Source organism: Triturus cristatus, chromosome 7, assembly GCF_964204655.1.
Source record: "Triturus cristatus chromosome 7, aTriCri1.1, whole genome shotgun sequence".
Classification (NCBI taxonomy): domain Eukaryota; kingdom Metazoa; phylum Chordata; class Amphibia; order Caudata; family Salamandridae; genus Triturus; species Triturus cristatus.
This window is the reverse complement of record NC_140590.1, coordinates 139275209-139296264: the sequence shown is the minus strand read 5'-3', so window position 1 is coordinate 139296264 and position 21056 is coordinate 139275209. Positions and strand designations below refer to the sequence as shown.

The 21056-nt window shown below is 42.7% G+C and overlaps 1 protein-coding gene across 1 annotated transcript in view; it reads left to right on the top strand.

Moving 5' to 3' along the window:
• The window catches only part of LOC146809047 (uncharacterized), a 523889-nt gene that overhangs the window by 358456 nt on the left and 144377 nt on the right, over positions 1-21056 (top strand). Inside the window, exons 16-17 of the mRNA XM_085615855.1 lie at positions 3523-4461; positions 19208-19294. Of these exons, the coding sequence (XP_085471981.1) occupies positions 3523-4461; positions 19208-19294 (1026 nt within the window). The remainder of the gene's footprint in view (positions 1-3522; positions 4462-19207; positions 19295-21056) is intronic.

Genomic DNA, 21056 nt, shown 5'->3' with positions numbered 1-21056 from the left:
AGGGCAGCTCACAGGCTCTCAGCTTCTTCTTGACTCCCAGGAAGCTCCTCCGCTGTGCCGACACCATCGCCGTGTAATCCGGGAAGAAGGACACCGTGGAGTTCTGGATACGGAGGGGTGGCGCCACTCGAGCCGTCTGGAGAATGGCATCTCTGTAGCGGAAGTTAAACATGCGAGCCAAGACCGGCCTGGGGGGCGCCCCAACCTTCGGCCGGCCACCAGGTATTCTATGGGCGCGCTCAACCGAGAAAAAGTCCGAGAGTCCCCTGGGCTGCAACCTGGTTTTTATCAGGTCTTCCACGTATAAATCCATGGCGGGGTGACCCTCACCTTCGGGAATTCCAGTAATACGCACGTTATTGCGGCGGGAGCGCCCCTCCTGATCATCCAACTATGTCGCCATGCGCTTGTTCTCTGCCTCCAGCTGCGACACTTTTTGTAGGAGGTAGCTAGTGTCTTTCGTTAAGGTAGCTGTCACTTGCTCCACGTCTGTGACCCTGGCTGACATTTTCTGAAAGTCCGCTCTGAGGAGGGACACGTCTGTAGAAATCGACCCCACAGTAGTTTGCACTTAAGTCAGGGCAACCATAATGTCCTCCAGCGTCACTTTAGGTGTCTCAGCTTCCACCGCCACCTTTTCGGCGCGCCCGGTGCAGTCCGGCATTGGGGAAGGATCTTTATGGTATGCAAATTTATCCAACTTGCTCTGCTGGTTTGCCCGAGCTCCTTTCCCACTCATGGTCGCGCCGGTAGGTGCAGCTGAAGGCGCCCCTTATCCACTGCCGGCCAGTCGGCGGAGCATGAAGCCCTGATGAAACGCAGTTGTTCCCAGGCCAGTACAAAAATTGTCCGCCGTCACAGCCCACAGCAGTTGGCTCCGCTCCCGGGCACAGCACGGCACAGATAGTCAGGCACAAACCCCAAAGTAGCGAAGGGCCCCAGCGCCGATCGCGCCGTGGCCCACAACACACCCTGCTGGATTCGTCAGGGGGAGGCAGCGCAGGAGGCCCCCAGCAACACTGTCCGGCAGCAACACCAGCTGCCCCCCGTCCTTCTCCCGAAAGCTCAGAGGCAATGCGGTCGGTTAGCCATTCGGTCCGTGGGCGTTCTTGAACTGAATTTATTCCAATGCTGTAGCAGCTTGTTCTCCCACTGCTTCCTTCAGTGTGACTTTGCCTTCCCAGTCCAAGTTCAGCAAAGAGAGATCCTTCATGAGCTATTCCAAACTCTTAATATTCTCCTCAAGTTAGGGTTTACATAGAGTTTGCAGAGAATTGGTGAAGAACTCTGAAATATCCATGTCAGTCGATTAGGCCTCCCCTGGAGCGCGTCCCAGACGTCTCCTTCAGCTCGCGTTGTTAGGCGGGGGAGGGTTTCCGCCGCCGGCCCTTAGTTGATTCTGCTGCGGGGCATCTCCTCAGCTCAGGGCACGGATGACCAGCGCCGCTGCCGGGCCCCCAGCAAACCGCCAGCTCCTCCGGAGCGCTGCTCGGGCGGGTCCGGACCTCCCTCACGGCACCCGGGCCACTCCTCAAAATCGAGGCCCCGGTCTAGGCCGCCGATACAGGCCGCGACTGCCAATGCGGCGCCGATCGTGTTCAGGGCCGCGGGGAGACCCGAAACTTGGAGCAGGCAGAGTCGCTTCTTTTCAGCTCTCCACGTACGGACCTTGGGCACAGATTCGGCCACGGATTAATGGACGGATGTACGGGGAGTCGGCCTCACCCTCGGAGCTCCTTCAAGCTGCGACCATCTTGCCTGGCAGCTAGCCACGCCCCCAATTACATACTTTTTTGAAGTTTTGTAAGGAATGCTGCCTCCAGTTGTATTTCCCTTGGCTCTCACTGCTCTTTATCCACCAAAGGATGCCACAACCAGCTTACTTCACAACAGAGGCGCAACTAGAGCCAAATTTCGGGGGGGGCTGAGCAAAAGTTTCGGGGCGGGGCTGAACTTTAAGCAATAGGCAGAGTGGAGCTGCAGGGGCTCTTAGAAGGGGTGAAACAACAGCGAGGCCTCATTAACATGCAAATGGTCTTTTAAAGACCTGTGAAGTGCTCAGGTGCGGCTGCTTTTTTGCCCGGGAAGGTGTCTCATCCCGGGCTGCCACACACGACGGGGGGGGCTGAAGCCCTTTGAGTCCAATGGGTGTTACGCGCCTGCTTCACAATACATCACTATGGATTGCTGCATGGACAGTGCCATCTTCAGCATCAGGGCTGATGACACAGAATCCACACTTTAGCTTTGTTACACCATCACTTGATGGCTTCAGAAAATATGGTGTAAAACAAAGAAGCACAAATTCGGACTGTGCAGATGTCAGAGATTCACCCAGCCCACATTGTTTATGGGTAACTCTACAGTGCGGAGCTATGTAAGTAGCACCCTTGTCTAGCGTGCCTCCAGAAATAGATCTCAATACATTTGTGGAAAAGATCCCTACCTGTTGGGATGTTAGATACCAACTAAAGGGGATATTTCCGTAGCTGTCTCTAACAAGTATGATACACACCTCCTGGATTGGTTAGAAAAAATGGTGGTATATTGGTCACTAGGTATAGCAAAGAAGATACAAGATATAAATGACCATTGATAATACATTGATTTTAAGGTAGATCTTCTTTGCCACTTTGGAACAAGATGATACTGTATGCAGAGCTATTCACTCTCATCAGCACCAGATATCACATTCCTTGCATACGTTTTAGAGGTTCAAAATGTAAGTGCAGACGAAGGTTGTTGGCAAGCAGTGTCTTAAAGGTACCCTCTGAGGTCTAGTGACTGGATTGGGGATCCTAGCAAGAGTGTCTTTTAAAGGCTTAGAAAGGGCTTTGAGTCAACCAAGGTGAAGGCTTGTCATTGTTACTGTGCTTCTTTCACAACCCTTTCCCCCAGCCCTGTTTCTTTTTATGAACTTTAATTATGCTCCTATTTGATTTCATGGCATTTTCCTATAGCCTTACTCTGCTCCTCATTGTTTAAAGCTTGTATTGATTTATATCAAAGCATTGATGAAAGTATATCAACTTAAACAATATCCTATTTTGCAGAATCGGAGCACCTGGCTCTAGTACTTGGAATATTATCTCACTAAATTCAGAAAAAACAATAGTTTTATTGAATGTGTCATTTGTATAAATGTTTGTATTAGCTTGTAGAATATATACAACAATCAATTGGATTTAACAAACCTGCAGTGCCCCTGTCGATCACTTGTGATCAAGCATAATCTCTGGTTTCTGTACTTCCTGACTGAAAATAATTCTGTTCTCTTTTTGTCAGTCTTTGGAATTTTGGATTAAAAAAACTTTAAATCAAAGGATTAACATTTGATTTTCTGTTACTCCACTTGACTAATTCTCATTTTCTTGATGTACTCTGTTTTTCATTATTTCCTCTTTAGAATCTGTGGCAGATGTTACTGTGTTATTGATAAGTATCTTAGTGGTAATACCATCAGGAAGATGAGACTTTCAGTTGCCTCTGATCCCTGAGCCTTCATTTGTTTTTTTGTTTCAGAAATCACAAGAGGAGCGTGAGGAAGAGGAGGAAGAGAGTGATGAAGAGGAGCAAGCTGAGGAACAAGAGAAAGAGGAGGAGGAACCAGAAGAGGAGGAAGGAGTTGAGGAAGAGGAACAAGTGGAAGAGAAGGAGCAAGTAGAAGAGGAGGAAGACACTGAGGAAAAGAAGCAAGTGGAAGAGGAGGAGGAGGAAGTAGAAGAGGAACAAGAAGCAGAGGAAGAGGAACAAGTGGAAGAGGAGGAGGAGGAAGTGGAAGAGGAACAAGAAGCAGAGGAAGAGGAACAAGTGGAAGAGGAGGAGGAGGAAGTAGAAGAGGAACAAGAAGCAGAGGAAGAGGAACAAGTGGAAGAGGAGGAGGAGGAAGTAGAAGAGGAACAAGAAACAGAGGAAGAGGAACAAGTGGAAGATGAGGAGGAGGAAGTAGAAGAGGAGGAAAAAGAAGGGGAAGAGGAGGAAGTGGAGAAGGAGGAAGTAGAAGTAGAAGAGGAAGAAGCAGCAGAGGAAGAGGAAAAAGTGGAAGAGGAGGAACAAGTAGAAGAGGAGGAAGAAGTTGAGGAAGAGGAGCAAGTGGAAGAGGAGGAGGAAGAAGTAGAAGAGGAAGAAGAAGCAGAGGAAGAGGGACAAGTGGAAGAGGAGGAGGAGGAAGTGGAAGAGGAGGAAAAAGCAGAGGAAGATGAACAAGTGGAAGAGGAGGAAGAAGTAGAAGAGGAAGAAGCAGCAGAGGAAGAGGAACAAGTGGAAGAGGAGGAGCAAGTAGAAGAGGAGGAAGAAGCTGAGGAAGAGGAGCAAGTGGAAGAGGAGGAGGAGGAAGTAGAAGAGGAAGAAGAAGCAGAGGAGGAGGAGGAAGAGGAGGAAAAAGCAGAGGAAGAGGAACAAGTGGAAGAGGAGCAAGAAGAGGAGCTGGCTGAAGAAAAGAGAGAGCCTGAATACCCAGAGGTAATGTATATTTTTCGAATAACCAGCGGCATTTTTTAGGGAAACTTTAAAAATATTCTACGACACTGAGTGTACACCTGCGAACTGGTTTGCATCCACAATGGTTTAACAAATGCACCTGTTTATTCGTGTCTATCAATAATTAGTATTTATTAACATGCTTAAGGCTTAGGGGTTGAAAAGACAGTCAAATGTTTCATGGCATCACTACTTTTGATATACATTGTTTACAAAGGGCAAGTGATGTCCCTTCCACTATCAATACCCCATGCTTTAGGCGAAATAATGTCAGCAAATGTACACAGAATTTCAAAGGATTGGCCAACATGAGGATATTTGTAGTGTTCACTCACCAGCTTAACAATCAGAGTAGATAACTAACAGAAGCTATCTAACAGCACAATAAACACTCTGGCTAGCTAGGCACTCTCCATAAGTCGAACAGTACATAACAGATGATTGAAAACACAAAATAAGCAGAGGTAAAATAATGGTTCTTTGATAAGAAGATGAGAGACTACTACTGATAATGTATATAAAGGAAATAGAGATTTCTGCATTGGCTATGGAGTATTTTTGTTGTTGTTTGTATAACACACTCAGAAGATCATTGCATAAAGCAGAGCAATAGCTACACAGAAAAAGGTGGAGGAGAAACTAAAGGCAGAATGAAAAAGTTATTCAAGACTGAACGTATGCTGAAGAGGTGGCACTAGAGTTATTTGGTTTATTCCCAATGAAAAGAAGCAATGGAACAGATCTCCGGTGGGTGGAGTCTTAAGTGCAAATTGATCTGCTCCCAAACCTTTCAGTGGGGTCTTTGGTGGCCAGTATTTGAAGGCAAATCATAGGCATCTGCTTGGGCAGTAAGGTGTGATAGTTTACAAGAGTATTCCAAGGTCCTGTGGAAAGACTTGTGTAACAGGCAAAAGTTTTTTATTCAGTCCTTTGTTCGAGCAACGACCAGTGGATTGATTTTAAAGCTTAAGTGATGTAATCAGGACCTTTCAGTCCAAGTAAAAGTAGGATGATGAAGCTCTGGGTTCTCTGTAGTTTATATGTGTGTAAACTCCATTGTAGTAAGTGAGATGCTAGATAGCCACTGCTAGGAGGATGGTGAGGTTGTTAGCGCAGCGGCTTGGATCCTAGGTTCCCTGTTTAGCAAAAAATACCTGGATTACTTACTGGTACTCCTATTACTACTTCCTCATCCCAGACCTTATATGAGAGAAAGCTGCCAGATAGACACTTCTGTAGCTACAAAAACTCTTTATTCTTTTCTCTGCATTCGTCTCGGTAGGCCCTGTAATGAGAAACACAAACCAGAACTATCCTTGTCATTGTTAACAAACCCACAAGCAGTAGGCCAAGAAAGTAGGTAGAGGATTACTAAGGCCTGGGACGAGGAAGGAGGCATTTGAGTGAAGGCATCATAAGTAAGCAAGTATTTCTGTTGCAGCAATTCTGTTTGGGAAGAGAACTATGTCTGGAACCATAGGACGTCAGAATGTAGGGACTGAGTCTCCATACCACATCAGTATCTATGACCCCAAATCCAACTAGCTCATAGTGCCTTACCTGAAACTCCTAACCTTCCAGAGTAACATGTAATGTAGCAACCTGGGACACAGCACTCTAGTCCCAAAGGGAACCTTAGAATAAGATCATCACCTTTCATGTGTCCATAATAAACAATGGAAAGACACTATGGAAAATGTACGATGTTTATTGACACTACCTTTTTCCATTATGAAGCAGGTTTGCTGCGATTAGAAAACATATACAACTAAGCAAAGTGATCAGCATTACGAGCAAACTTTATTCAGTGAAAAGCCCTATCATGGTGACTGATATGAATGTCTAAGTCTACCCTCAGTACGTGACCTCAGACCCATATCAGTGATCTCTTGGATTAGCACCGAACCCCATACCTGGTATTGTAGCTAGGCGGTCTGCATCATTGCAGGTATAAACTCAGTTTACGCAAGTCTTGTGTGCCCATTCCAAGAACTTTCTCTCTGTATAAATCCTCCTCTCTGTTGTTCAAAGGGCACTTCTCCATATATATGATAAGAAGTGCCTTTCTTGAAAACAGCAGCTGTGCCCATGTTATGTCTGAATGTTATGAGAAGTTGCTTTACTGAGCACAGAAAAACAGAGCACTGTGTTTTTAGACCTTGTACGTAATGTTCAAACTAAATTCCAAGAAGAAGAGCTAAACAATAATAACATGCGCAGCATATTCTTAAAGCAAATGCGTGGCATGAAAATAAATGTGCTACGTATCGTGTGCTAAGCATATGTGGCCTAAAAGATGCAATTTGGCTAAAATAAGGCATAACTAATATGAGCCTAAGATGGAGCTTACTACATTAACTCCTAAAGCCCTTCCTTATCCCCATCCTTACGTTTTCAGGACATCACCAAGCAAGCAAGCAGGTTCGATACCACAGCACAAAAAAGTCATATGCACCAAAGAAAATACAGCACCCAAGTACATCTTAATAATGACAGTTCAAACAGCAACCACAAGTGTATCAAGGAACAAGATAATAGCACCAAATGAAGCAAGGTGAATGGAACCTATATACAACTAGTAATGGGACACAAAGTTAGAGGGGATGCCCAAGTAGCTACCTGGCAAATGTCAAAAAAGGAGACACACGAAACCTCTGCAAATGAAGCAGTGTATGGACCAAATCACGCAGAGCCCTAAAAGAAAGGGCATCGATGAAGGATACATACAGCAACTCAGAGTTCCCAAAGAAGGCTACTGTCCCCTGATAGGTGGCTCCCAAAGTCAGAAATAGACAGTGACAGCACTAAACAGGAGCTGTATGATTGGAATAAATTGATACTGCCCTGTACACATCAAGGGAATGAAAGACAGCCTGCCATGAGGAATTAAGGTTAGGGTGGCATACCAGAAACAGAATCTCAGCGTCGTTATTAAGCCTAGTAGGCACCTTATGAACAAAACTAGGACTCACCCAAACATATATCCAATCCAGAAAAAGTTAGATACAAGCAGCGTCATCCACAAGATAACTCAAGTCAGGAAGTCTCTTGGAGGAGCCGACAGCCACCAGGAGAATGTTCTTAAGCGAGAAGAACATCAAAAATACCTCCTCTAGTGGTTCAAATTAAGCATACTGGAGTATGGACAAGACCAAATGTAAGTCCCAGGGTGGAGACTCCTGAACTGTACAGCTGTCCAACCAGGAGACAAGAGTCTGTAATAACAATCCTTCCCTCTATGGCTTCTGATAGACCCTGATGGATGTTCACTGGACCCTCATTGTGGTAAGCAACAAACCCCATGCAAAGTTGTCCTGCAAAAAATGTAGTAGCACCATAACCAGATCACATTCCAGTGGAACAACTCCCCTTTTAGTGCACCATTTCTGGAAGAAAACCCATTGATGATTGTACACCTGAGTTCATTTTCTGGAACCAATAGGTTGAGAAAGGAAGAGACCTTAGACAGGACAGACCCACACGTAGGATCCCCTCTGGGGCCAGTGCCATCTGCTGGAGCACAGTGAATCAAGGTTTTCAAAGCCAATAGAGAACCATCACAACAGCCCTCTGCCTGACCCTCAGAAGGCAAGCCTGAATCCTAACAGTGGTTGAAATTGGGAAAATACAAACGGCAGTCCCTTCAGACGAGGACACGTCAGAGCATTCATCCTCCAAGCTCTCTTTGAAAGAGCCTGGGAAGCACAGCAATTCCACTATTCACAAACAAGCACTGCACTAGAGTATCAATCCTGTTGCAAATCACCTGGAACATTGACTCAGCCAGATAAACATTCTAGGATGAGGAAAACACCCAGTTCGGGGATTCCCCTGTCAAGGTCTCTACTTCCCAGATGTGAATGTCTGATTGGGAAAGAAGATGAATCTCAACTCAAAGTATGGCCTGAAGGCCATCTGTTTACACTTACTGCCCACTTGGCAGTTAAATTAGAGCTCAGTGGTAGGGTTGTTTGTCCTCAAAGTGCCACCTTTCCCTCCATGTACTCCACAAAAACCAAAAGGGGCACTAGGACTAGGGAAAGTCCCTTTTAAGTAGAGTAGAGGTCCAACTCCTCCCAAGCCCAGACTCCCTAAGCAGAGCGGTGAAGCGGTGACCAAGAGGTGCACCCAAGCAACAACTTGAGGCATCTTTGGTCACCCACCACCCCTAGATCAAATGCAGGAAGAGCAAATCCCCTTTCCAGATGGCCAGGTCCCAGCTACCCTTGCAACGTATAGACAGTCTTCAACCCTGGAATCATGCTGTCATACCAATGAGCTGCTGGGTCCCATCAGTGCAGAACATGTCATGGCACAGGGCCCAAATGTGTCTGTGCCCATTGGACCATTATGACCTTTAAAGCCAGGTCCCATGTACCTGCATCCTTCTCTGAGGTGAAGCAAGCAGAGACAAAAAGCGTGAACCGAAGTGCACAACACTATCTGGAGACATGGACACATTTTCCACTGCTGTATAGAACTTAGCTCCTGTGAAATGCAAATCCTGAGTTATGTCCAATCAGACATGGCAGCATTGATCAGAAATCCCGGGGATTACAAGATCTGACACACTATCATCACAACCAACATTGTGTTGGCCTTGGAAGTAAAAAAGATCCATCAGTAAAGAATAACAGAAGGAGCGTGTACTTTACGATAATAAACAATCAAATATTGTAGTCCGTTCTTTTCTTTCTTTTCCGTTTCTTTATTAACCAGAATTTTTTCTCAACAGTTCAAAAGAATTTCTGAAGTCCAAAATCCAACAAAGTAATCAGCAATTCGTGAATCCAATCAAACAATTATTGATCCATGCAGCCTATTGGTTCAAAACAGCCTACGCGTTTCGTCCCCCTTGGGACATCATCAGGGCTCATATATTGTGAAACTTAAAGTTGTCACTAGTTCCAGCTTTTTCCCGTGGTGCAATCTTGCCTTCTTCACCAAATTTGTCACACAGCAGATTTATCAGGACCGGCTGTCGACGAGTTGTGATTCGGGAAGCGGAATTACCAGGACATAGATTTGGAAAATATTGGAGAAGAGGCAATGACTTTGGTATGGAGATAGGAGCGTGCAGTAAAGCAAACGATTCCGCTTTAAAATTTGGTGAAGAAGGCAAGATTGCACCACGGGAATAAGGAGGAACTAGTGACAACTTTAAGTTTTACATCGTAAGTCGAATTCCCCTCACCCCGCCCCCACTGCTTTTATATGGCTGGGCCGAGCCTGGTTCATTTCCTCCCTCCCATCCTAACAGAATGGCCCATCAAGCCATATCTAAGCTCCCATTGTGTGTGGCTGTCTAGGTGGAATACACAAAGCCCAGCTGTCAACCACCCAAGACAGGCAGCAAGCACCAAATGGCTAAAATAAGAATATGGCAAATTTGTAAAAGTGGCATTTCCCGAACTGTAATCTAAAATCCAACTTCACCATAAATTAGGATTTTAAATTAGGATTCCAGAGACACTGGACTTGGGGGTCTTATCTCTTCCCAATTGGAAATTACCCTTATAAAATGAAATAAGATAATACCAATGTTCGCCTATCAGAGAGGCATAATTGAGGGTTTTCACCACCAGGACAAGTAAAACTTAAAAGTACATGTCCTGCCTTTTAAATATATTGCATCCTGCCCACTCAGTTGTCCAGGGCATACCTTAGGGGTGACTTATATGTATAAAAAGGGATGGTTTGGGCCTGGCAAGAGGTTTATCTTGCCAGGTCAAAATGGCAGTGTAAACTGCCCACACAGGTTTGGAAATGACAGGCCTGAGCCGTGGTTAGAGGACTCTTTAAGCGGGTGGCACAATAAGTGCTGCAGGTCCACTAGTAGCATTTGATTTACAGGTCTTGGGCACATGTAGTGAACTTTACTAGGGACTTCTAAGTAAATTAAATATGCCAATTGGGGATGCAGTGGTAAAGTGCGCAGAGTCCTAAAGCCAGGAAAAGTAAGGTCAGAAAAGGGGAGGGGGAAGACACAAAGTTGGGGGAAGACCACCCTAAGGATGTCCAGTCTAACAACTTGCTTCCCCAATATGGACTTAACCCCTGCCAACATTGACCAGAAAATAACCAAAGGCCTGGAATCTGGCTTAAGAGGAGAATATTGTTGTTTACCTTTGTTGCACAATGTCCAGCATTCATCCATCTGAGATCCAGTGCCTCCAGCAGTCCAGGAACCCCTGAATCCATCACCAAGTATACCAACCACCAGATTACTTGGATGGTCAGAAATGAAGAGAATGCTTGGAGAAACAGTCATCCAACAACTTGTAGGCTTGGCCCCAGGCTTTCCCTTAAAACTAATGTCTCTTCCACTTGGCTGCAAATAAAATGGATGATGTTGACATCTGTAGTGAGAATACAAGGAAGAGGATCTGGAAGCTCTGCAGCCCTTAGCACCCTCTGGAAAGGGCCATACAATTTATGTCCCAGGAAAGGAAGACAAGGCACAGTTGCCTTCTGGAGACTCTCCACCCTCCACTTCTAAATCTGGCATTGACCTGCTTCTATTGGATCAGACCAAAGTAGCCAAACAATTAATTGGCCAAAAGCTGAGCCTAGCATTTCATCCTGGCTAGAAGTTCAGTGCAGTCCTCTCCAGCCTGCATAGTGAAAGAGAGAGATTGGAAATCCTGGACTAGGCTCTTGGAAGCATAGATGAACAAAGGCCATCTTGAGGCCGGAATAAGCCTTCTGCCAGGTCACATCCACCTTCGTGTTGACTTGACCTAATGGTGTAGAGTGCTCCAATGCCACAGGGAAACAACCCACAAAGTTAAAAAATAGCAGATCAACCAGCGCTGTCTTTGAGAAGCCGTGAACCATGACTGACTATTCAAGGTGTGGCCCGATTTTTTTCTGTTTCTGGGTGTTTTTTATGGGCTGGTGTGCTGTTTTTTTCAATTGCCTTCACTGATATAACCACAAACATTGCCTGGCACTGGAAAAAAGAATTTTGAAAAAAAAATTCACTCTCATCCAATTGTTAGTTTTACAGCAAATAACATTGTTTATAAAGAATCACGGACCCATCATGTTTACGTAGATTGTTTCCGAATAGTATGACAAAGCTGTGCATCTTAGGCCATGTAGCTGTCTAAAATGAGCACAAATCATGTTTGCTAGTGTTTTGCGCTCTCTTTTCCAGTGGCCATGTCATGAAGGCCTTCAATGGCGCAGACAATAGCCGAGCTTCAAGGGTATATGTATCACAATCTTGTTTACCGTGCTCCACCAGCACAGAAGGACTGGCCCTTCTTTTGGTGTCTTAAGTGCAAACGTTTACTCCAAATATCTCAGAGATAATGCACTTTTTACTGACAACAGAGCTCGGAAACCCAAAGAGGCAATTACTGCACTGTGTTTCCAATCTCTGCCGTCAGCAAACCATTCATTAACTAGCGGCTATTTCAAATTTGATGTATGCGCCCAAGGCGCCAAAAAGAATTGCACCGCCTGCAAATTCCATCTGTGCCTTTCCTTTGAAGGTTAAGCAGCTTTATTAAAAACCAAAAAAGATTAACATGAGTAAAACACATATCAGAAAGGAATATAAAGTCATAACTATTAAAACTGGATGACAGAAAATAAAGCTGTTAAAATTTTAAGTAATAACATAGAGAAAATAAAATGGGATGGAAAGGAAGGAAGGGCACAAGGAAAAGATAAAGTTAACGATTGGAGATCGCATAGTAACATGCATCACTTAATCAAATATATGAAGATTAAAACATATGCATGATAATTACAAAAAAAAAATCAGTAAAAATATATCTAGCAAAGTAGAGCAGAGATCAAAATACAATTCACTGTGGCTTAAAATGTTCTGAACACACAGAATTACCTTGCTTTCTAGCAGAGAAATCTAAGAAATCAGTTAATGAACATCAAAATAACCGTCTGTTAACATGTGGTCTACACGATAGAGCAGAAGCAACATGCAGACAATGGTAATGGCAAACATTACGCCACTAAGCTTTAAATGAAAGATTAGTTGCACATTTCCAATTAAGTGTCATTTGTTGAAAAGCTAAAACCAGCATATGGTCAAACAATTCCATCTTGTACGAATTTAAGAGAACATCAGATAAGCTACTGAAAAAAATATCAAGGACGGTGAAATAAGACATTATAAATTGACATTTAAAGTTATGACAAAACTTTCTTCCAAAAAGCCACAGGGGGGGGCATAAAGAAGAAGGTTCACCTTGAGAATGTCTAGATGAACCACAAGCTTGACTCTGTGTGTATGAAAAACTGGCTATAAATACTGGGGTATAGTACAGTCAATGATATAGGAAACACAAAGACTGCGTAGGGGAGCCCATTCTAGAAAGTTTTAATATCCTAGACCAATTTTTGTTCCACAATGATATAGGCCAGGCATTTCCCAAATCTGTTTCCCAACTAAGCACAATCTTAGATTTAGCCTGAGAAAGATCTGGGGTGAAAAACTATTTATAGATAATGGAAGCTTTAGGGTTAGGCGTAAGTAACTGTAATTGCGAGACAGCGAGGACAGATGTAGGAGTACAGGCTGGAACAGAGTTGAGTATAGGACAACTAAAACAATTCCTAAAAGAATACAGAATTTATGCAAAAAAGGACTTGGACACTTGAAACGTGCTTGGAATTGAGGGAAAGAAATAAATCTTGAACCCAAATTATCCAGGTTTTCTAATAGATAGGCTTATTGTTGAAAGTGATCAAATGATTAGACCAATGAGGAGAAGATAAAAAAGAATCTTGACATATATTCTTAGGAAGACAAGAAGTTTGTAAAAGGTGACAGGTATGGTTAAATAAAGAGGAGGATGCAAATAATGTTTTTCGAGGAAAAGGAAAGAACTTCCCGAAACCAAAACGGCTCAAGTAAGGAGTATTCAAAATCAAGTCATAAAGGTGTAAAAGTGGAAGAAACTAGTAAAAGCCATTTAGAGGATTGTCATAAACAGAAAGCCTTATAGTAAGTACGAGAATCAGGAAAATTAACGCCTCCCTCAGTTTTGGATTTCTTTAGATGTGATAAAGATAATCTAGCCTTTTTGTTATTCCAAAGAAATTTAGAAAGAAGAGAATCCATGTGTTTAGTGAGCGGTACATGGTTCTGAGTCATAGACAGATTACATAGAAGAACATGTGTAACCATTATTTTGATTGAGTCTAACCGGCCCCACCAATATAGAAATAATGGATTCCAAGAAGAAAATGTATTAATTCTGTCAATACCCTCTTTTTCTAACCGGCCCCACCAAGATAGGAATAAAGGATTCCAAGAAGAAAATATATTAATTCTGTCAATACCTTCTTTCATATTAGGGTTAACAGAAGATTTAATGGAAATAATGAACCAGATACCGAAATATTTAATTTTAGAAGCATTCCAATGAAAACCAGTCAACTCATATGAATGTTTGAAACAAAATTTAGTAACGGGTAGTACTTCTGTTTTGTCTGCATTTATGTTGTAACCTGAGACTGAAAAGAACTCAGAACTCTCACAAAGTAAAGCAGGAATCATCACGTCTCGACTGGAAGAAAAAAAAATATGTCATCCGCATAAGCTTAATGTTTCAAATTATTATCTCTATATTGAAAACCTGATATAAGAACATTGCCACGAATACAAGTCAAAAAGGGTTCGAAGGCAAGGACAAAAAAAGGGGAGATAGAGTACAACCTTGACGTACACCTCTTTTTAGTGGAAAATAGTGGGATATATGCCCATTGACCAGTATGGATCCCATCGAGCTGTATAAAGTAGAGAAATTAGTGATATAATATTAGGACCAAAACCATGCCAGGTCAAAGACTTAAATAGAAAAAGACCAATCCACTCTATCCAATGCTTTTTCCGCATCGATAGCAACAGCAGCTTAAGAAGAGGAAAGGGAAGAGGCTTTATTTAAAACATAAAAAAATAATCTAGTGTTATCTAAAGTCAGTCGACCCTTAATAAATCTGGATTGTTCCTTCCCTATCAGTTTGAGAAGAAGTGACTCAAGGAGTAAGGCAAGTACTTTAGAAAAGATTTTATAATCAACATTAATAAGGGAAATAGGGCGATAATTTTTACACTGCGTTGGATCACAACCATCTTTATGAAAGAGACAAATTGTAGGACTTGGAAGTACCACCAGCAGCACCCCTATTTTGGAAAAACTGAAATAGTTGGAATAATTGAGAAAGTGGTAAATTAGAAAAGTGTAATTAAAATTCTACAGTAAAGCCATCTGGACCTGGAGTTTTATCTTTCTCTAGAGAAAGAAGAGCATTAAGGGCCTGGTGTAGGAAGCCCAATTGCGATCGCAAACGCTGAAATTCGCAGAATTTCAGCGTTTGCGATCGCAATTTGCCTGTGTGCAATGTAGGCAGGCAAATACCCTCTCGCAAAATAAGGAATCTCAAAAATTGCAATTCCTTTTTGTGCGCAAGCATTTAGAGAATCGCAATTTGCAATTTCCTAAATGCTGTGCTAGTAGGCATCGCAAATTGCGATTTTGCCTTAAGAAATCACAAATTGCCACCAACTTGAAGTTGGTGCTTTTTTAAAGAAAATGGCAACTTACCACCAACTTGAAGTTGGTGGTAATATGCGATTTCCTTTAAAAAAGCATTTTTTTTTATTTTTTCAAAGTGCCATGTGGCGCACATACATGCCCTTATGGCATGTATGTGCGCCACATGTGCACACATGCACATTTCAGGGGTGCAACAGGGTGTCCTTTTGGAACCCTTGCACCCTTGAAATTGCGCACGCAATTTGAGAGTACCTCTTGGTTTCTCGCAAATTGCATGCACAAATCCATTAATTCCTATTGGCCTCTTGGCCCATAGGAAAGAATGGGAAGGTAGTCCTTGATTGCGAATCTCAATTTGAGATTTGCAATTAAGGAATATTAAGGAATCACAATTATTTTTGCGATTCCTACTTACATTCCATTTTGCAAGTCCTTAATAGCGATTTGGTAAAAATCACTATTAAGGACTCGCAAAACTGACTTTACCTACATGTGGCCCTAAGTGTCACAGGGATCGAAAAATCATGCGCCTAATTTAAAACAAATTAAAGAAGCGCTGCTTAATTCCGAAGCAAAGGGATGCATACTATCTAAAAGGATCTGACGCATCCCTTTTGTCTCCCCTGCGCTCGTGCACAATATTCTACTATGTGCCAATGCAGGCACCCTTGCAACATGGTGCAAGGATGCCTGCGTCATGGAGATGATTGTTATGTGCAGGAAGGTATCCCTTGATGCACATAAAAAATCTTAAATAGCGTTTTTCAACTTCTCTGTGCCGCATTAGCACACAAAGAACTTGCAAAATATCAATTGTTTATGTGCAGGAAGGGGCACCTTGCTGCACATAAACACAAGAGATGATTTCCTCGTTCTGTGTGTGCTGCAAAATTAATACATTTCTCCTCGTTACGCCTCCCTATGCCTCCCCTGGGGAGGCATATCACTCAGATGCATTTCTACGTTTACGTTTCCTCGTAAATCTGGAAATGTGTCAGGTTCCATGGGTGTTGCGTGGGAACACCCACAGCAACACCCATGGAACACACCTTTCACGCAAAGTGCTGCGTGTAAAGTGGCAGGGTGGCTTTTCCTGTCCTTGTAAATATGGGGCAGCAAAATGCGCTGCCAGTACGTCCCTAAAAGAGAAGCACAGGCGGCGCAAGGGGTTTGTAAATAAGCCCCCCAGCTCTGAAGAACTGAAGGGGGAGAACCATCAAGATAAGTATCAATAAAAAAAGAGTAAATATGTGGTTCAGGAGAGAACAAGGATTTATAATAAGCGACAAGGTCCTCAAGAATGTCTTGATCTTTAAATAAATTAGATTCATCGGAAGATTGGACAGACTCAATGTGAGAATGTTGTTTCCAAATCTTTAAATAATTGGCAAGAAATATCCCAGCTTTATTACGTCCCCATATTTAATGAGCACTGTAACGAACCAAAAGAGATGCAGCATTATCAGTAGTTATTTTATTAAAATGTTATTTAAGGGCAACCAACCTCAGTAAAGCAGAGACAGAAGCTGAAGTATAGAATTGGTGTTCCAGATGTTTAATGGTAGTCAATAAAGATTTCTGTTGTTTAGTAAGGGGTTTCTTTTTTAGCAACAAAGTCAATTACAAACCCATGAGCCGCGGCCTTAAACGGATCCCACAGTAATTGGGGAGAAGTATCAGGATCAATATTAAGTACGAAAAATTCCTTAGTTAAGGCTATGAAAGAATAGAAAAAAGAGTTGTCCAATACAAGAGAATTATTAAAACACCATCTATTTGATTTGGTATGTGCCGGGACCAAATCCAAATCTATAACAACCGGAGCATGAAATACCAATAGGTTCAGTTGAAGCTGAGATAAGATTTTGTGTCAAAGAATGACTAAGGAAAATATAATCTAGACGTGTAAGGGAGCCCTGTGGAGGAGAATAAAAAGAAAACTCCTTAGCAGTAGGATTACATGAGCGCCATGCATCCAACAGGTGATTCTGGGAGATAGTAGATAGAGTTAAACTGCTGTGTGATTTGTGAGGGATCAAATGAATCTGGGATTGACAATCTATGAAAAGGTCAATAATCCCCTCCTAAAAGGAAAAAATCATCTTTATATTGAACGTTTTTCATAGAAATGGCTGGCCTAAATTGATAATCCGGCAATGTAAGATCATAACCATTAAACACTGTTAATGAAATATTATTAATCAACAATTTGACAATAAGCCAACAACCTTCAGATTCTGATTCATGAGTAATAACGGGACATTTTAACTTTTTATGACACTATATAATAACCCTGTTCTTTTTATGAAAGCTAGGAGAGACAAAAACCAAACCCACCAAACCACGCTTTAATAAAACCTTTCACATACCAGGATAAGACTCTGAATGTAGCATCCAGCAAAAAAATATAAAACTACACGATCAACAATACATAGAAGATATACAAAAGGGAAGAAGGATATAAAAAATTCATCCAAGAAAACCAAAATATTAAGGAGAAAAGGAAGAACAAGAAGGAACAGAGAAAGGAAAGGACATAAGAAGAGTAACAGATAAGATAATAAAAGACAGTGCATGTCAAAAAATGATGACTGAAATACGTCCCTTAAAAGGAATGAGTAGAAAGTGGTGACACACAGATGAAGACAGCACAACCAACAAGGGGCAACCACAGCAGAGAACAACAAAAGACGGCCAGAAAATAAACATGAAAAATCACTACCTGAAAAGAAAAGAAAAAAAGTAAAAATATAAACAAGGCAATCCTAAACAGTATGGCAGAACCTCATATAATAACAACAAGCATAAGTAGTAAGCAGAAAATTGGTAATATATTAAAGTATTTCAAATAGTCATTTCTGGCGAATCAACGTGAAGAGGAAGGCCATGCAGTATCCATCAAGACTGTTTACTGTGAGTCAATAAACGTAGTAGTGTTATTCAGAAAAGTATATATATGCACAGATGAAACAAACCATAACAAGCTCCTAGATTATGTAACGCCAGGCAAAGATCAAGGAAATCCTTCCGGCGTTTAGCCGTAGCTGTGGAAACATCATGCGTAACAAAAACTTTGCGCCAGACCATACAATTTGCTTTTTTGTTTTTGCTGCATTCAGGACTTTTAATTGGTTGGTAAATTCCCCCCCAAAAATGATCACTCCATCACTCCACATGGTTTTGTAGGAGCACTGATTAAAATAGATGAGGACCCAATCTGTGGGTAGGTTGAATATTTACTGTAGTTGATGAAGGTAAGTCTAATAGTTTTGGAAGAAATGAGGGGATAAAGAGACAGGATTATCCATTTCAATTCCTTCCGGTTCACGTCTGCGGGTGGGCAGAGTGAACTGACTCGGAGAACTCATGAGGGGTCATTGATGTCTTTGCAACATTAGATGGGGAACAGCATTGAATGCTCTCCCCAGAGGCAGCACCATTACCCTCTCCCTCCCCACTACTCCCTTATGAACTGCCATGCCAGGAGCATGCTTCTCAACCAGCAGGGACCAGAGTTCAGTGCAAGGCTCACTGTGCACCAGCAGGAGGCGCACCACAGTGCACCATGAGAGCAGAGCTAAGAGCAGCACAGAAGCAGTACCAGGAAGGACTGAGACCGCTGGACGGATGTATGTATAACCACAGAAACCAGGCCTCTGGGTCACTGGTTATCATCCGGGTCAGGCTGGTAGAACGAGCGCCACTGGGTTGAGGAATAATGGCCTGTTATTTGCACCGCTAGGAATACCGTGGAAATTATGATCAATCATTTAATTAGTTGTTTTTGGTGCTGGTCTTGATGACCTAATACGTTATTATTATTATTATTATTATTATTATTATTATCATTAGTATTATTATCATTCGTATTATTGTTTTTGTTATTATTATTATAAGTGTTGTTTATCTTATTAAAATGATTGTTACTTTATTAATATTATTATTAACGAGCTTATAAAGCGCAATGGTTACACTAAGAACAGTGTGTCCCCGCGCTACGGTGAGGCAGCAAGAGCAGGTTACCAAGAGCTATCCAGGAGGGAACAGGAGAGTCTTCAATTTCTTCCTAAAGATGCCCTCATAGGGCTCCAGTCAGAGGCATACTGGAAGTTTGTTCCAAATTCGGGCCGCCAAGAATCGAAAATTTAATTAGCACTATGAGTTACTAATTACTAATATTTTCTTCTGACTTCCAGATTCTGGAGATTCTTTTTCCTTTCGTGGAAGGGATCTTTGCCCTGTGGATGTTGCAGTTCTTCCATACACTGGAGTCCTCATCAGAGGTATGGGGACGGTTTTCCTTGTCTTGTCAGCGCTCTAGAGACTGTCTAGTTCTGTGGTGTTTGTCACAATTACTATATGTTAACAAACAGCATCATCTACTTACTGTGTGTCAAAGATAACAGCGAGCCTGTTTATATATGTATTTATTTATGTAACTTGTTTATGTTGGGCTGCAGGCACTTCACATAGTCGATGCAGTAAGGTGTAATTCAAATGTGATCACATATTAGCATTGATTCTGTTTATCTCTTTAAGAGATGCATAAGGGCAAGGCCTTCCAGTGAGGGGGTCTCATAGATATGAGCTGAAAGAGCAAAGAAATTACAACTGAGCGACACAATTCTTCCAAGGATAAGCGGCCAGGAGTGATTCCAAACAGTACAGAAGTCCACCTCAGCCCAGATTTACCAGTGCTTTGCACCTTCTCTAAGTGACGTTGGGTTACGCAAAGCAAAGTATTGGTAATTGCTTTCCAATGCAAAAACTATTTTGCACTGCAAAAATGCACTTTTCGCAGTCCATAAAGCACTTTGCTCTGCTTTGCACTGCTTTGTGCCACTTTGTGTCAAGAGGATGTTGGTGGTGTGATCAGTGCAAACACCCACAGGGCCTATCTACTAAGATCGCCCGAACGAAATCTGCGTCAAAAAGTGACACCTCTTTGAAAAAGACATTGACAGGGGAAATGTGTTTGTTTCTCAAAAGATCTGACTTGCATCACATTAGGCCACTTTCAGTAGATGTGGCTCCACAATGTGTTTTCCACCGTGTTTAACGCAGCGTAACAAATGTTGGTGCTGTTCTGCATCAGTAAAAGATGAGTAATTCTGAACCTTAATTTTTGTTCACTGATGAATGGATCCAAAGCACATTGAGAAGTATAGAGATACACAAGGAAGCACACAGCCAACAGAAAGACTTGATTCTCAAAATCAAGCTGGAGGAATGTGTGTGGATGTGTGAGAAAGCTTCTGCTTGAGTAGAAAATATACTCAAGCGACATAAAGAAGCAACACCCTCTGGTGTGCTGCATGGTGCTTTCTGCACTGATTTTACAGCGTGGAACAAGCACCTACCACTAACAAGCATTTGCAATGCCATAGGTCTCGCATTTACGTTAGTTTGAGCTATTGACATTGCAAATGACAATGCCTTTTATTTTTGTTTCCGTTTCAAAATAAATAAATAAAAGGCATTGTTATGTACAATGCCAATAACTTAAACTCACGTAAATGCGAGACCTATTGCATTGCAAATGCTTGTTGGTGTTTTGTGTCGCAAGCTTTCATCGAGATTGCAAGACTGAAAGAAAAGCCCTTTCTGAGAGCCACCACGGGCGGCGAAGGGAGGTTTGAAGTGAGAGGAGGCAACCAGACCCGGAGAGCGCCTGGGGCGCACCGCACGGGAGTGGGTGGGGAGGAGGGCCGGGGGAAGGTGCCCTTTACTGGTGTTTGAGGCAGCCAACTTTAGCGAAATGTGTCCTTCAAAGGGCCAAACCTCGATGGGCTGCGGAGGAGGGGGCAAGGGATGCAACATTCACTCAGACCGTCACCAGCGCAGTGCCTGGAGAGCTTACCCTCAAAGGGCATTACGGAGCTGGGATAATCGTGCCCTTCCTTCGGTAGGAGGTGGTAGTAGTAAGAAGGGGCCAGCTAGCATCATTGCACCCTTTTCATGTGCAAAGGGTGTCTTGCGTCTGAGGAAAGGGAGTGCCTTGTAGAAGGAATGGGGCACATGAACAAGAGCTAGTTGCTGTGAGGG